The sequence below is a fragment of the Neoarius graeffei genome, chromosome 24 (assembly GCF_027579695.1).
Source record: "Neoarius graeffei isolate fNeoGra1 chromosome 24, fNeoGra1.pri, whole genome shotgun sequence".
NCBI classification, from domain to species: Eukaryota; Metazoa; Chordata; class Actinopteri; order Siluriformes; family Ariidae; genus Neoarius; species Neoarius graeffei.
This window is the reverse complement of record NC_083592.1, coordinates 27,984,389-28,000,701: the sequence shown is the minus strand read 5'-3', so window position 1 is coordinate 28,000,701 and position 16,313 is coordinate 27,984,389. Positions and strand designations below refer to the sequence as shown.

Sequence of the window (16,313 nt, the reverse complement as noted above, 5' to 3'; positions counted from 1 at the left end):
TTGGTGCTCCACTTTCCCGGGTTTCGGCACCACTGTAAATGTTCCCTGCGTGTGGGTGGAGCACAGAGGACGGCAGGACAGAGATCAGGGTGAACAGGAGGCTTTATTGCCGTACTTTTCAGTCTGACAAATTAAATAAACAATCAGAGAGACACACACACTGTAGTCTCCTCTGGGGAAGCTCTCTTCCACTCTCACTCTCCCTCCTTAAATAGGGCGCGGTCACTGGGAAGACACACACAAACAGGTTAATTGCCGTCAGGTATAGTGATTCTGCCACTTACCTTCCCTGACTCCGCCCTCCTGTCACAGACCGGCGCTTGACCACGCCCCCGCTGCCACAGATGGGTTTCTGATACTTTATGTATTCAAAAGATAATGCTGTTCCTTCAAGCATATTCAGCTGTTAGATGATGTTGCTGAGTTCCTGAGTGGGAAATGATAACCAAGTTTGGAGGAAACTTGGTCAAAAATTACTGACTGTAATTTTTCAAAATGTGCTCTTGAACCTTGCCTATTCAAGGTTCTTGGATCTTTTATTTTATTGAATATACAGTGTCTCGCAAAAGTATTCATCCCCCTTGGTGTTTGTCCTGTTTTGTCACATTACAAGCCTGAATTAAAATGGATTTTGGGGGGGTTAGCACCATTTGAGTTGCACAACATGCCTACCTCCTTTAAAGGTGCAAATTGTTTTTGTTTTTTTGTGACACAATTATTAAGACGAAAAAACAGAAATCTGGAGTGTACGTATTCACACACACCCCTCCCCCCAAGTCAATACTTTATAGAGCCACCTTTTGCTGCAATTACAGCTGCAAGTCTCTTGGGGTAGGTCTCTCTTAGCTTAACACATCTAGCCACTGGGATTTTTGCCCATTCCTCAAGGCAAAACTGCTCCAACTCCTTCAAGTTAGATGGGTTGCGTTGGTGTACAGCGATCTTCAAATTATGCCACAGATTCTCAACTGAATTGAGGTCTGGGCTTTGACTAGGCCATTCCAAGACATTTAAATGTTTCCCTTTAAACCACTCTAGTGTAGCTTTAGCAGTATGTTTAGGGTCATTTTCCTGTTGGAACGTGAACCTTTGTCCCAGCCTCAAACCTCTGGCCGACTCAAACAGGTTTTCCTCCAGAATTGCCCTGTATTTAGTGCCATCCATCTTTCCTTCAATCCTGACCAGCTTTCCTGTTCCTGCAGATGAAAAACATACTCACAGCATGATGCTGCCACCACCATGCTTCACTGTAGGAATGGTGTTCTCAGAGTGTTGGGTTTGCGCCACACATGGCATTTCCCATGATGGCCAAAAAGTTCATTTTAGTCTCATCTGACCAGAGAATCTTCTTCCATGTGTTTGAGGAGTCTGCCACATGCTTTTGGGCAAACTCCAATTGTGTTTTCTTATTTTTTTTTCTTTAAGCAATGGCTTTTTTCTGGCCACTCTTCCATGAAGCCCCTCTCTGTGGAGTGTACAGCTTAAAGTGGTCATATGGACAGATACTCCCATCTCCACTGTGGATCTTTGCAGCTCCTTTGGTGTCTTTGTTGCATCTCTGATTAATGCCCTCCTTGCCCGGTCTAAGAGTTTTGGTAGGCAGCCTTCTCTTGTCAGGTTTGTAGTGGTGACATATTCTTTCCATTTAGCTATAATGGATTTAATGGTGCTCCGTGGGATATTCAAAGTTTGGGATATTTATTTATTTTTATAACCCAACCCTGATCTATACTTCTCCACAACTTTGACCTGTTTGGAGGTTCCTTGGTTTTCATGTTGCTTGCTTAGTAGTGTTGCAGAGTCAGGGTCCTTCCAGAACAGGTTGATTTATACAGACATCATGTGACAGATCATGTGACACTTTGATTGCACACAGGTGGCTCTTAATCAACTAATTATATGACTTATGAAGTGACTTGGTTGGACCAGCTCTTATTTAGGGGTTTCATATGAAAGGGCATTTAGGGTATTTCATACGAATACCTATGCACAATCCAGATTTCTGTTTTTTTTTGTTTTCCCTTTTAATTATTGTTTGTATGACAATTAAAAAAAAAAAATCACCTTTAAAGTGGTAGGGATGTTGTGTAAATCAAATGGTGCGCTCACCCGCCAACAATCCATTTTAATTCCAGCTTGTAATGCGACAAAACAGGACAAACACCAAAGGAGATGAATACTTTTGCAAGGCACTGTACTTTTTTTTATAATGTATTATAATTTTCACAGGTACAGTGGGGCAAAAAAGTATTTAGTCAGTCACCAATTGTGCAAGTTCTCCCATTTAAAAAGATGAGAGAGGCCTGTAATTTTCATCATAGGTACACTTCAACTATGAGAGACAGAATGAGAAAAAAAATCCAGAAAATCGCATTGTCTAATTTTTAAAGAATTTATTTGCAAATTGTGGTGGAAAGTAAGTATTTGGTCAATAACAAATGTTCATCTCAATACTTTGTTATATACCCTTTGTTGGCAATGACCAAGGTCAAACGTTTTCTGTAAGTCTTCACAAGGTTTTCACACACTGTTGCTGGTATTTTGGCCCATTCCTCCATGCAGATCTCCTCTAGAGCAGTGATGTTTTGGGGCTGTCGCTGGGCAACATGGACTTTCAACTCCCTCCAAAGATTTTCTATGGGGTTGAGATCTGGAGACTGGCTAGGCCACTCCAGGACCTTGAAATGCTTCTTACAAAGCCACTCCTTCGTTGCCTGGGCGGTGTGTTTGGGATCATTGCCATGCTGAAAGACCCAGCCACGTTTCATCTTCAATGCCCTTGCTGATGAAAGGAGGTTTTCACTCAAAATCTCATGATACATGGCCCCATTCATTCTTTCCTTTACATGGATCAGTCGTCCTGGTCCCTTTGCAGAAAAACAGCCCCAAAGCATGATGTTTCCACCCCCATGTTTCACAGTAGGTATGGTGTTCTTTGGATGCAACTCAGCATTCTTTCTCCTCCAAACACAACAAGTTGAGTTTTTACCAAAAAGTTCTATTTTGGTTTCATCTGACCATGTGACATTCTCCCAATCCTCTTCTGCATCATCCAAATGCTCTCTAGCAAACTTCAGACGGGCCTGGACATGTACTGGCTTAAGCAGGGGGACACGTCTGGCACTGCAGGATTTGAGTCCCTGGCGGCGTAGTGTGTTACTGATGGTAGCCTTTGTTACTTTGGTCCCAGCTCTCTGCAGGTCATTCAGTAGGTCACCGTTCTTGTGATCGTTTTGATCCCACGGGGTGAGATCTTGCGTGGAGCCCCAGATCGAGGGAGATTATCAGTGGTCTTGTATGTCTTCCATTTCTAATAATTGCTCCCACAGTTGATTTCTTCACACCAAGCTGCTTACCTATTGCAGATTCAGTCTTCCCAGCCTGGTGCAGGTCTACAATTTTGTTTCTGGTGTCCTTTGACAGCTCTTTGGTCTTGGCCATAGTGGAGTTTGGAGTGTGACTGTTTGAGGTTATGGACAGGTGTCCTTTATACTGATAACGAGTTCAAACAGGTGCCATTAATACAGGTAACGAGTGGAGGACAGAGGAGCCTCTTAAAGAAGTTGTTACAGGTCTGTGAGAGCCAGAAATCTTGCTTGTTTGTAGGTGACCAAATACTTATTTTACCGAGGAATTTACCAATTAATTCATTAAAAATCCTACAGTGTGATTTCCTGGATTCTTCCCCCCATTCTGTCTCTCATAGTTGAAGTGTACCTATGATGAAAATTACAGGCCTCTCTCATCTTTTTAAGTGGGAGAACTTGCACAATTGGTGGCTGACTAAATACTTTTTTGCCCCACTGTAAATACTTATGATTACTGCTCGTAATGTTTAATTTATCAAAGGACTCAAAATGAAAATGTTCAACCAACATAAAGATTATTATTGTTTTTATTCTATATATAGAGTTCTGTAAGCAGCTGAAGACCATTGAGGAGATGGTCTGTGAGACACCTGAAGCACTTCTAACAAAACTGAGAGATGAACATTTGGGGGACCTGAGTCAGAGTTTGACACTCATCCGCCAGCAGTTTGAACGGACTCGGCAACAAAGTGAAGAAAAGAAGGTGAGTTGAATTACTCACTGTCTGCCTTGCCATTTTATTCCATGTGTAATGTTATTCACTCCCTCTCCTCAGAGAGAACACAGCGGTCAGCTGTCTGTACGTCTGAGCCACCCGGCTTGTGAGGAAGAACTGAACAGGCTGGTCACAGCTGAGGATGACCGGCAGGAAGAACTGAGGAAGGCTATTACAAATAACAGACTGGAACTCCAGGTCATACACACTTCACACTGCCACTTCGACTAGAACTATAGTTAGAACTATAATTTGTGAATGTTGCAAATGTTTCCTTCCTAAAAGGCGTGTATTAAGAAGAATGCAGATGAGTTTGTGACTGCACTTGCCACATTGACAGAGAACTTGCTCTTCCAATTGGACAACATCCTGACCGTTGACGAGATCCAAGGTGGATGTAAGTGGTCTGTGATAAAGCTTGGGTTGTTTTAGAAAGATAAAGCAAATCAATAACCCGAGAACTCTTTCTTTGCAGCCGTAGAACCAAAGCAGGAAAACATCATAACACTTGTTCGGAAAACAAAAGCGGATCCTGTACAGGAAGAGGATGAGAAGAGTCCTTTACTGGGGAGAGGGAGCAGGTTCAGACTGATAAAAGAGATCTTTGTACATTCACAGGTGCAGTCAGTAGTGTATGTTAGATTCCACTTCACATTTTGTTGATTTTCTTTTCCTTTTACAGAGTGTGGCCAGGAGTTACTTACTTTGGGACCACTGACGGTTCATCTGTCAAACGAGAGACAGCCACCATCACTACAGCTAAAACCACAATGGCACACTTTAAGGCTATGGAGGTTCGAAATGCTCTGCATCAGGTAAATGGTCAATACTACTGATAAATACTTATGTTAATAAGCATTTCCTCCCATTATGAAACCATTATGCTTGTGTTGTGGCTGCATGTATCTGTTTGACCCCAGAGTTATGAGCAGAGGCTCATGGAGGAGCTTGAGAGTGTGGAGAAATCCAGGCAGGAACAGGAGGCAGAGTTGTTCCATTGGAAAGAGCACTGGAGAGGCCAACTAAAGACACTCTCTACACTCAACTCAGAATGACTGTGAGGGACTAGTGGACATTCTCTGTCAGGAACGATACAGGAACAATACAACTCAAGCATAAACGCATAGCCACTACACTCCCTACCCATCCCATGCCAAGCTCTGATGTCTAATATTCTTCTTCTTTCAGCTGCTCCCGTTAGGTGTCACCACAGCAGCTCATCATGATCTACATGTTTCATTTAGCATAGGTTTTACACCATATGCCCTTTCTGACGCAACCCTCCCAAACCTATCCAGGCTTGGGACCGGCGCTAAGTATACACTGGCTTTTGCAACCCCAGTGGCTAGGTATAATATCCGATGTCTAATGCTTGTGTTAAGTAAATTTGATTTTACTTTTTTTTTTCTCTACAAATTGAGGAAAAGGGTGGCATGGTGGTGTAGTGGTTAGCACTGTCGCCTCACGGTAAGAAGGTCCTGGGTTCGAGGCCAGCGGGGCCTTTCTGTGTGGAGTTTGTATGTTCTCCTCATGTCTGTGTGGGTTTCCTCCGGGTGCTCCAGTTTCCCCCACAGTCCAAAGACATGCAGGTTAGGCTAATTGGTGGCTCTAAATTGACCGGAGGTGTGAATGTGAATGGTTGTTTCTCTCTGTGTCACCCCTGTGATGACCTGGCGACTTGTCCAGGGTGTACCCCACCTCTCACCCATAGTCAGCTGGGATAGGCTCCAGCTTGCCTGCAACCCTGTAGAACAGGATAAGTGGTTACAGATAATGCATGGATTGAGGGAAAGACTTCTGTTTTATAGCAGCTTGACACTTGATGGGTCATTTACTTGTTCATCATCTCAATTATTCAGAGGAGGTGACGTGAATCAGGCCCTCACAGTTGAATTGCTGTAAAGAAACCACCAATAGGAAGACGAGAATTGCTTGGGCCAAGAAACACAAGGAATGGATATTAGACTAGTGGAAATCTTTACTTTGGTCTGATGAGTCCAAATTTGAGATTTTTGGTTCCAACGGCCATGTCTTTGTGGGATGCAGAAAAGGGGAATGGATGGTACAGTATCTGAATGTGTGGTTCCCACCATGAAGCATGAAGGAGAATGTCTGGCTGATGGTGTGAAGGTGCTTTGCTGGTGACACTGTTAGTGATTTATTCAAAATTGAAAGCACACTTGACCAGCATCACTATCACAACATTCTACAGTGACCTACCATCCCATCTGGTTTGCACTTAGTGGGACTATCATTGGTTTTTCAGCAGGACAAAAAACCCAAAACACGCCTCCAGGCTAGTTAAGGGCTATTGAACCAAGAAGAAGAGTGAAAGAGAGACAGCTGCATCAGATAACCTGGCCTCCACAAGCACCTGATCTAAACCCAAATGAGATGGTTTGAGATTAACTGGACTGCAGAAAAGCAGCCAAAAAGTGTTCAACATATAAAGGAAGAAATTCCTTCAAGACTGCTGGAAAACCATTCCATGTCACTACCTCACAAGTGTGCAAAACTGTCATCAAAGTAAAAGATGGATACTTTGAAAACTACAATATAAATCAACAATATAAATTGTTTTGCATTGTTTACACTTTTTTTGCTTACTATATAATTTAATCTTTACTATACTATATAATATAATCTTTATTAAAAGATTACTATATATTATACTAATACTATATATTTTATATAGTAAAATTACTATATAATATAATCTTTAATCTCATTGTACATGTGTATAGTGACAATAAAGGCATTCTATTCTAATTCCAAATAGTTGTCAATAGACAACTATTTTATAGTTTTGACACCTTCAAAATTGTTCCACAATGTAGAAAATAATAAAGAAAAACCATTGAACATTGGTAGTGTACCTCTCTTTTTATACATCATCTTCCTCACACCTCAAGGGTCCCTGGTTTGAATGTATGCTCCATGTTTTGCATTTGGATTCCCTCTGACTGCCAAAAACTTGCCAGTAGGTGGATTGGTGACTCTTAAAAAAAAAAAAATCCTACTGGGTGTGAATGAGCATGTGACTGTATATGTTCATGTTGTCCTGTGATGGACTGGTGTTCTGTTCAGGGTGTGTTCCCACCTCAAACCCAGTCTTCCCAGGATAGGTTCCAGATCCACTGTGACCATGATAAAGCAGGTAAGAAAGAACAATGAATGAATAGAATTAACTTCATTTTAAATAAACTTTATAAATTAAAAACTTACATTAATTGTTTATAATTTTTGCACATGCTAAGACACAATTTAAGCTTATTTTAAACAAAATGTATTTAAATTACAAAGTATGTTTTTTGTTTTTAAACTGAAGACTTTTTCAAATGCTCATTTTTGTAGTGAAGTTTTCCTTAAATATGTTACTTGATTTAAAAAAAAAAAAACAGAAAATATAGTGGCTACAGTAAAAAAAAAAAATCCTAGTTTCAAGTATCTATTATTGTGTTGTGCAAAGATTAACGAAACCTTGGTACAACAGTAAAAATCATCAGTGAGAATCTCAAGTACAAACAGCAATGAAACTGCAATGCTTTCTTTTGCTATATAAACATGGTTAATTCACAGTGATAAAGTTGCTAGCTAGATTAATGTAAATAATACAAGTTTTATACAAAAATATTTAATATGTAATAGAACAGAAAATGTTCATATTCAGCAGCTCTTCCAGATGAAGCCCGAAAATATTTTAGGCACATTATTTTCCAGGACCTTGGATATTGCTCTTGCATTTTTAGAAAACATTTAGACTCGATTTTATGTTAAACTAAATACCTTCTTATAAAGCATTTTAAGCACGTTCTAATAAAATCATGATTTGACTCCACGGCTTTCTTTCTCCAGCTCTGAATTTCATCTTCGCTTCAGGTTTGTGTTATACGTTCTTGGGAAAACATTTGCGTTCAGAGAAGAGAGCTCCAGCGATCAGTGTTTATGGAAGAGTATATCCCAGCTGTCTCTCCATCGCAGTGTGTTCAGCTGTTCTGATGTGAGCTCAGGCTGGCCATATGTGAGCGGGCTGAATGTGCGATAACAAATATACACCGAGCACAAGGCTGCCAGGATTACTACACCAAATGCCTTCTGATACGTGGGAAATCTGGGGGTAGAAGAAGACGAGTTTCGACATAAGCAGTTGTGATATCACAAATATCACAAAACCTAGAATTTCTCTCCAGAGTCACCTCAGCATGTGAGTGTACAGGTGCTCCACAACAACAGGAATCTGCAGAATTTGGAAGGTGAGCGCTGGGAGATAGTGGTACAGAAACAATGTCTTCTCCATCAGAAAGAAGGGCAGGTAATTAACAGCCCATCCTCCAGAACACACAACACCCGCCTGCAGCAGCTGCTCCCAAGAGGCTAAATGTGGACAGAACAAAGTGTTCAAAAAGCAAAACAGGATTTTAGTAGATCTGTCAACACCGATTCACAACAGTCCTCACAAAGCCAGAGCTCTGTATTTTCTATAAAAGGTGATGTTTCTTCATATAATGTGATATTTATATACTATAGCATAATATAAATGCCATGTACTACACCCTAATAGCATTTTTTAAACTTGTATCAGAATGGAGTTTAACCTGCATAAAGTATAGATCACTACAAGATACAGTACTATGTATTACAATTTTCTTCTAACATTTATAAATCAATCAATCTTGAGTGCCAGTGAAAAGTTTGGACGCACCTTTTAATTCCATGTTTTTTCTTTATTTTTATTAATTAAAAGTCACTTCATGTCTTAAAGTAATGATGGATGTCGTTTCTCTTTACTTACAGTGGGGCAAAAAAGTATTTAGTCAGCCACCAATTGTGCAAGTTCTCCCACTTAAAAAGATGAGAGAGGCCTGTAATTTTCATCATAGGTACACTTCAACTATTGCCCCTTTTCCACCAAAGCAGTTCCAGGGCTGGTTCGGGGCCAGTGCTTAGTTTGGAACCGAGTTTTCTGTTTCCACTGACAAAGAACTGGCTCTGGGGCCAGAAAAACCGGTTCCAGGCTAGCACCAACTCTTTGCTGGGCCAGAGGAAAGAACCGCTTACGTCAGCGGGGGGGCGGAGTTGTTAAGACCAACAACAATAACAAGACCGCGAAAGATCGTCATTTTTAAGCGACGAGAAGCAGCAGCTGTACAAACGCGAAGTCATCCATTATTATTGTTGTTGCTGCTGCTTCTTCCGTGTTGTTTTTGCTTTGATATTCGCGCCAAGGTTTATGCAAACGTAGCGACGTAACTGACGTATACAGCGACGTAATGACATATACAATGACGTAACTGACGTATACAGCAACGTAATGACGTGGCTTCTCTTAGCACCACGAGCTATGGAAAAGCAAACTGGTTCTCAGCTGGCTTGCAAGTTGAACGAGTCCTGGAACTGATTTGGTGGAAAAGGGGTATATGAGAGACAGAATGGGGGGAAAGAATCCAGGAAATCACATTGTAGGATTTTTAATGAATTAATTGGTAAATTCCTCGGTAAAATAAGTATTTGGTCACCTACAAACAAGCAAGATTTCTGGCTCTCACAAACCTGTAACAACTTCTTTAAGAGGCTCCTCTGTCCTCCACTCGTTACCTGTATTAACGGCACCTGTTTGAACTCGTTATCAGTATAAAAGACACCTGTCCACAACCTCAAACAGTCACACTCCAAACTCCACTATGGCCAAGACCAAAGAGCTGTCAAAGGACACCAGAAACAAAATTGTAGACCTGCACCAGGCTGAATCTGCAATAAGTAAGCAGCTTGGTGTGAAGAAATCAACTGTGGGAGCAATTATTAGAAAATGGAAGACATACAAGACCACTGATAATCTCACAAGAACGGTGAGCAAAAATCCCAGAACCACACGGGGGGACCTAATGAATGACCTGCAGAGAGCTGGGACCAAAGTAACAAAGGCTACCATCAGTAACATACTACGCCGCCAGGGACTCAAATCCTGCAGTGCCAGACATGTCCCCCTGCTTAAGCCAGTACATGTCCAGGCCCGTCTGAAGTTTGCTAGAGAGCATTTGGATGATCCAGAAGAGGACTGGGAGAATGTCATATGGTCAGATGAACCAAAATAGAACTTTTTGGTAAAAACTCAACTTGTCATGTTTGGAGGAGAAAGAATGCTGAGTTGCATCCAAAGAACACCATACCTACTGTGAAGCATGGGGGTGGAAACATCATGCTTTGAGGCTGTTTTTCTGCAAAGGGACCAGGACGACTGATCCATGTAAAGGAAAGAATGAATGGGGCCATGTATCATGAGATTTTGAGTGAAAACCTCCTTCCATCAGCAAGGGCATTGAAGATGAAATGTGACTGGGTCTTTCAGCATGACAATGATCCCAAACACAGCGCCCGGGCAACGAAGGAGTGGCTTCGTAAGAAGCATTTCAAGGTCCTGGAGTGGCCTAGCCAGTCTCCAGATCTCAACCCCATAGAAAATCTTTGGAGGGAGTTGAAAGTCCGTGTTGCCCAGCGACAGCCCCAAAACATCACTGCTCTAGAGGAGATCTGCATGGAGGAATGGGCCAAAATACCAGCAACAGTGTGTGAAAACCTTGTGAAGACTTACAGAAAACGTTTGACCTCTGTCATTGCCAACAAAGGGTATATCACAAAGTATTGAGATGAACTTTTGTTATTGACCAAATACTTATTTTCCACCATAATTTGCAAATAAATCCTTTAAAAATCAGACAATGTGATTTTCTGGATTTTTTTTTCTCATTCTGTCTCTCATAGTTGAAGTGTACCTATGATGAAAATTACAGGCCTCTCTCATCTTTTTAAGTGGGAAAACTTGCACAATTGGTGGCTGACTAAATACTTTTTTGCTCCCCTGTAGCTGAGCAGTTCTTGACATAACCTGGATTACAACAGTTGTGGAATAGGACTATTTACTGTATTTTTATTATTTACTATTTAATCTCAAACGCATTAAGAAGGTAAGAAATTGCACTAATTAACTTTTGACGAGGCACCTGTTAATTAAAAAGCATTCCAGGTGACTCCCTCATGAAGCTGGTTAAGATAATGCCAATAGTGTGTAAAGCGTCATCAAGGTAAACACTGGATACTTTGAAGAATCTAAGATATAAAACATTTTGTTTAACACTTTTTTTTTTTAATTTGCCAAATAATTCCATATATGATAACCTGGTGACTTGTCCAGGGTGTACCCCACCTTTCGCCCATAGTCAGCTGGGATAGGCTCCAGCTTGCCTGCGACCCTGTAGAACAGGATAAGCGGCTACAGATAATGGATGGATGGAATACCATATACGTTCCATATGTTATTTCATAGTTTTGATGTCTTCAGTAGTGTTCTACAATGTAGAAAATAAACCAAATACAGAAAAAAGAAACTAGAACTGTGAGAAAGCTCACTACAGAGTACCCCCCGCTTACGAGCCTGTCATATATTGCTATATGTAAGGGAATTAGTTGAATTATCTCCCCTTTGAAACATCAGACCGGGACTATTTTCCTTCATGCACATCTTCAGGTGGTATACTACAACTGTGTAAAGTTTCATGAAAATCCATCAAACCATTTAGGAGGTGTTACACTTACAAGACACATAGACAGACGGACAGACAGGGTGATTCCTATATCCCCCCCCCATGTCGTTTGCAGGGGGTTTAAAAATATGAATGCGTAGGTGTGTCAAAACTTTTGACTGGTACTGAATCATTGCATTTTGTATATTAAACAAGTCCATTTTTTTCTTCAATAAAGGAAATTCAATAACAATGGTCAGCCTTTCACGTATTTTTTTCAAAATATTATTTGATAGATTTAAAATCATTCATGCAATTATCCAAATCAGTCAATTCTTCAACATGCTAGGTCATGCTCAGTATTAACATGGTGTTCCTAATAAACTAGCTGGTAGGTGTAAAAGGAAATACCAGTATATGGGATACATATCATAACATTAGGGCAAAAATCAATACTACCCATAAGTAATGGAACACAAAGTACTGATAGCTATTTTCTCTTTTTATTTTGCTTTTTAGATGGTAAATGAATACAAGCAATATCACTACTCTCACCTGTGATGCCTGACCTTAAGTACGAATTTTTCAAAAGTCAAACCTTGAGGGATGTCCTCTATTTTCCGCCGTCGTCTCAGCAGATAGATCAGAAACAGAACCACATAAATAAGAAGTGCAAGATTTGCAAGTGTCCAGGTGACCATGTTTCCTATCAAGTGAATTTGGGCCTGAAGGAAATGATGGGAGTGGATTGTATATTAAAACATATGAATATATTATAGTTTGTAAATGTGTCAACAAGACTACAGTGGTGCTTGAAAGTTTGCGAACCCTTGAGTTTTCTACATTTCTACATAAATATGACCGAAAACATCACCGGATTTTCACACAAGTCCTAAAGTTAATTAAAGAGAACCCAATTAAACAAATGAAAAAAATATTATAATTGTCATTGATTTATTGAGGAAAATGATCCAATGTTACATGTCAGTGAGTGGCAAAAGTATGTGAACCTCTAGGATTAGCAGTTAATTTGAAAACACCGGACTCTACTTTCACTTTCAATCAGTGGGGTGACAATCAGGTGTGAGTGTCTGCCCTGTTTAATTTAAAAACAGAAATCTATCAAAGTCTGATCTTCACAACACGTTTGCACAAACAAAGGAGATTTCTGAGGACCTCAGAAAATGAGCTGTTGATGTTCATCAGGCTGTAAAACAGTGATACAAATTTATGGCTATTTGAATCAAAATAAAAAAATGAATCACGATCATCATCAGGCTGCATAATCTCTTAGTTTTTCCTAGCTGTAACTGCATTGTTTAGACAGTAGAAGGCAATAATGTAAAATAGTGTGAATACATGTGACTTCATCCTAGGTGGAAGTAACAGAGCTCTAATGTTGCAAAAACACACAGTTTTGCTATTATGTCTGAGGACTACAATTGCCATGATAACTTTAGGACTGCAGTTGTCATGAACAGTTTTGTCCTCAAGTCTCCTCAATGTTCTTGAGTCCATCATCAGGAGAACACTGAAAAACAATAGTGTGCAAGGCAGGGTTACAAGAAGGAAGTCACTGCTCTCCAAAAGGAAGGTTGCTGCCTGAGTACAGTTTGCTAAAGATCACATGGACAAGCCAGAAGGCTATTGGAACATTTCTGTGGACGAATGAGACCAAAATAGAACTTTTTAGTTTAAATGAGAAGCGTTATGTTTGGAGAAAGGAAAACACTGCATTCCAGCATAAGAACATTATCTCAACTGTGAAACATGGTGGTGGTAGTATCACGGTTTGGGCCTGTTTTGCTGCATCCGGATCAGGATGGCTTGTCATCATTGATGGAATAATGAATTCTGAATTATTCCAGCAAATTCTAAAGGAAAACATCAGGAAATCTATCTGTGAACTGAATCTCGAGAAAGTGGGTCATGCAGTAAGACAACAAACCTCAGCACACAAATCGGCGTACCAAAGAATTGTTAAAGAAGAATAAAATTAATGTTTTGGAATGGCCAAGTCAAAGTCCTGCCCTTAATCCAATAGAAATGTGTGAGCAGTTCATGTGAGGAAACCCACCAATGTCCCAGAGTTGAAGTTGTTCTGTACTGAGGAATGGGCTAAAATTCCTCCAAGCCCATGTGCACGACTGATCGACAGTTTAACTGAAACTAGTAGTTTCTGTTTTGCTGCATCAGAGAGTCACACCAGATACTGAAAGCAAAAGGTTCACATACTTTTGCCACTCACAGATATGTAATGTTGGATCATTTTCCTCAATAAATAAATGACCAAGTATAATATTTTTGTCTCATTTGTTTAATTGAGTTCTCTTTATCTACTTTTAGGACTTGTGTGAAAATCGGATGATGTTTTAGGTCATATTTATGCAGAAATACAGAAAATTCTAAATGGTTTAAAAAATTTTCAAGCACCACTATACAGTATATGGCAAAAGGTATAAATAACATACATTACTTGATGGATGAAGCCAGTATGCAATATTGGTATCCATGGTGATCCATTCCAGGGGTAAGGAGCTGTATTTGTGTTCTGACTCTTCATTTCTTACAGTCAGCATCTTCCACTGTCACAGGCAACGTGCAACGATATTTTATGCAACTCAAACTCTCAGAAATTCATAAAAATCATACTGTAGCCTATGATTCATATTCACCTGCAGTTCCATGAATTTAGCCATAAAGGTGAGGTTTCTACTGAAGTCAACATGAGTAGGGGACTTGAGTTCAAGTTCCCTCTCCCGCTGCTCCTGACCTGTGTCCATAACACAACAGAATAGTCAGTTCAAACCAGTCCATTCTCCTCTGACCTCTCTCTTCAGAAAGGTGTTTCTTCCTGCAGAACTACCTCTCACTGTATATTTTTTGTTTTCTGCACTATTCTATGTAAACTCTAGAGACGGTTGTGTATGAAAATCCCTGGAGATCAAGTCAAGTCAACTTTATTGTCAAATATGCTCTCCATGCTCGACATACAGCACAGATGAAATTTCAGTCCTCTCTGACCCACGGTGCAAACAGGCAATGCAATCAATAAAAATAGAATAATTGAAAAAAACAAACAATATAAACAGTACACTCTAGATAGGAACTAGACAGACTAAACACTCAGATAAACAATATAAACAGTATAAATAAACAGTATAAACACCAGATAAGAAGACCTAGACTAAACACTCAGACAATATAAACAGTGTAAACACTAGATAAGAACTACACACAGACTAAACACTCAGACAATATAAACAGTATAAACACTCTAGATATGAACTAGACGTAGACTAAACACTCATATATACACACACACACACACAAATTGGTTCAAATAACCAAACAGTCAAGGACACTTGAGGTATAGCAGGTAAACATGAAATAAGCAGTATAAACAAACTAGCAGCTGTTAAGGTGAGGTAGTGCGGAATAGTGCAAATGAGCGAGGTAAAGTGAGATGTGCGGTCCCTGATGAACGATGAGATATATGTGTGTGTGTGTGTGTGTGTGTGTGTGTGTGTGTGTATGTGTCGGGGGGGGAGGGAACTGTGAGGATGACATGTATATGCTGAATGGGGGGCAGGGGGGTGTGCAAGCAGAATCTGTGGCAGGGGGCAGAACAGGGAGGGAGTTGAGCCTCCTGACTGCCTGGTGAAAGATAGTCTGGCTAACGCGACTTCAAAGCTCTGCGAGCATTTGGTCTGGCAAAGATAATAAGCCCAACCATTTCCCAAAGGCATGGTTGGCCTGCCTCCCTGAAATGCCTCAGTTTGCTACTGGTCGAAGCCAGAAAAGGCTGTGACGAAGCTTAAACCAATCACATCACTCTTTCCTCTGACGTATTTGACGCGACGGAAACTGCTTGAGTAACAGGAAGAAGATAAATACCTCCAGGGCTGCTCTTTGCTCCGTTTTCAATGAGAACTTCCCGTTGAATGCTTTCAATACAGCATCTACCGCTGTGTCAAAGGCTTGCCGCTGCTCCATGTTCGTAATGTTTCTAGTGAATGAAGCGCTTCCGGCATAGATTCTGTAAACAATCTATGGCTTCCGGTCACAGTTCTACTACGTCACTGCCTTGAACACACCTCTACCCAGGGCCGTTGGAGATGCTCAAAGTTGATTGGCTCCCGATTTTTCGGGAGCTTGGAAGAGCTGGAGATAGCTTGCCTTGCCAGACTAACCTCGCAACAGGCCCTCGTGTTGCATCACACTTAGGATGGGCGGGCCCAGGCTAGGTGAAAGAAACTGTTCTTGAGCCTGCTGGTTATGAAAGACTCAAACCATGGTCAAAGTCAGTGAAATCGCATTTTTCCACATTCTGATGTTTGATGTGAACATTAACTGAAGCTCTTAACTTGTATCTGCATGCTTTTATGGATTTCACTGCTTCCACATGATTGGATAATTGCATGAATGAACATGGCTACAGGTGTTCCTATTAAAGTGGCCGGTGTGTATGTAACTCATGTATACAGATACAGACTCTAGGAATGTAACTGAATATGAATACATTAATCAAAATGAACAGATAATGCGTTCTGTGTTCCAAACTATTACAAATACAGATACGAATAAAAAGTGCCCTCGTCATGGTTTTGTTTTGGAAAAGCTTACCAGAAGGGTTCTGATTGAGATGGGATGCAACAATTAAATTGTGTAACTGGGAAGTTTTTACTGTCATGCAAGTGTAAGAGATATGGA

General features: G+C 40.5%; 2 protein-coding genes across 5 annotated transcripts in view; one reads left to right on the top strand and one right to left on the bottom strand.

Moving 5' to 3' along the window:
• Positions 1–6,684, top strand: part of LOC132872774 (coiled-coil domain-containing protein 180-like) — a 54,521-nt gene extending 47,837 nt beyond the window's left edge. The window contains exons 33-38 of the mRNA XM_060907850.1: positions 3,911–4,071; positions 4,144–4,281; positions 4,369–4,480; positions 4,559–4,664; positions 4,766–4,898; positions 5,004–6,684. Coding sequence (XP_060763833.1) covers positions 3,911–4,071; positions 4,144–4,281; positions 4,369–4,480; positions 4,559–4,664; positions 4,766–4,898; positions 5,004–5,138 — 785 coding nt within the window. The 3' untranslated portion in view covers positions 5,139–6,684. The remainder of the gene's footprint in view (positions 1–3,910; positions 4,072–4,143; positions 4,282–4,368; positions 4,481–4,558; positions 4,665–4,765; positions 4,899–5,003) is intronic.
• A 738-nt stretch (positions 6,685–7,422) lies between these two features.
• Positions 7,423–16,313, bottom strand: part of pomt1 (protein-O-mannosyltransferase 1) — a 43,759-nt gene continuing 34,868 nt past the window's right edge. For 2 of the 4 annotated variants that reach the window (XM_060906974.1, XM_060906973.1), the window contains exons 10-14: positions 14,276–14,373; positions 14,072–14,185; positions 12,199–12,325; positions 8,280–8,457; positions 7,425–8,194 (exon numbers count right to left, since the gene is read on the bottom strand). In XM_060906974.1, coding sequence (XP_060762957.1) covers positions 8,020–8,194; positions 8,280–8,457; positions 12,199–12,325; positions 14,072–14,185; positions 14,276–14,373 — 692 coding nt within the window. In that variant the 3' untranslated portion in view covers positions 7,425–8,019. Of the gene's footprint in view, positions 8,195–8,279; positions 8,458–12,198; positions 12,326–14,071; positions 14,186–14,275; positions 14,374–16,313 lie in introns of all 4 variants that reach the window. The other 2 variants (XM_060906970.1, XM_060906972.1) reach the window with 2 other exon arrangements.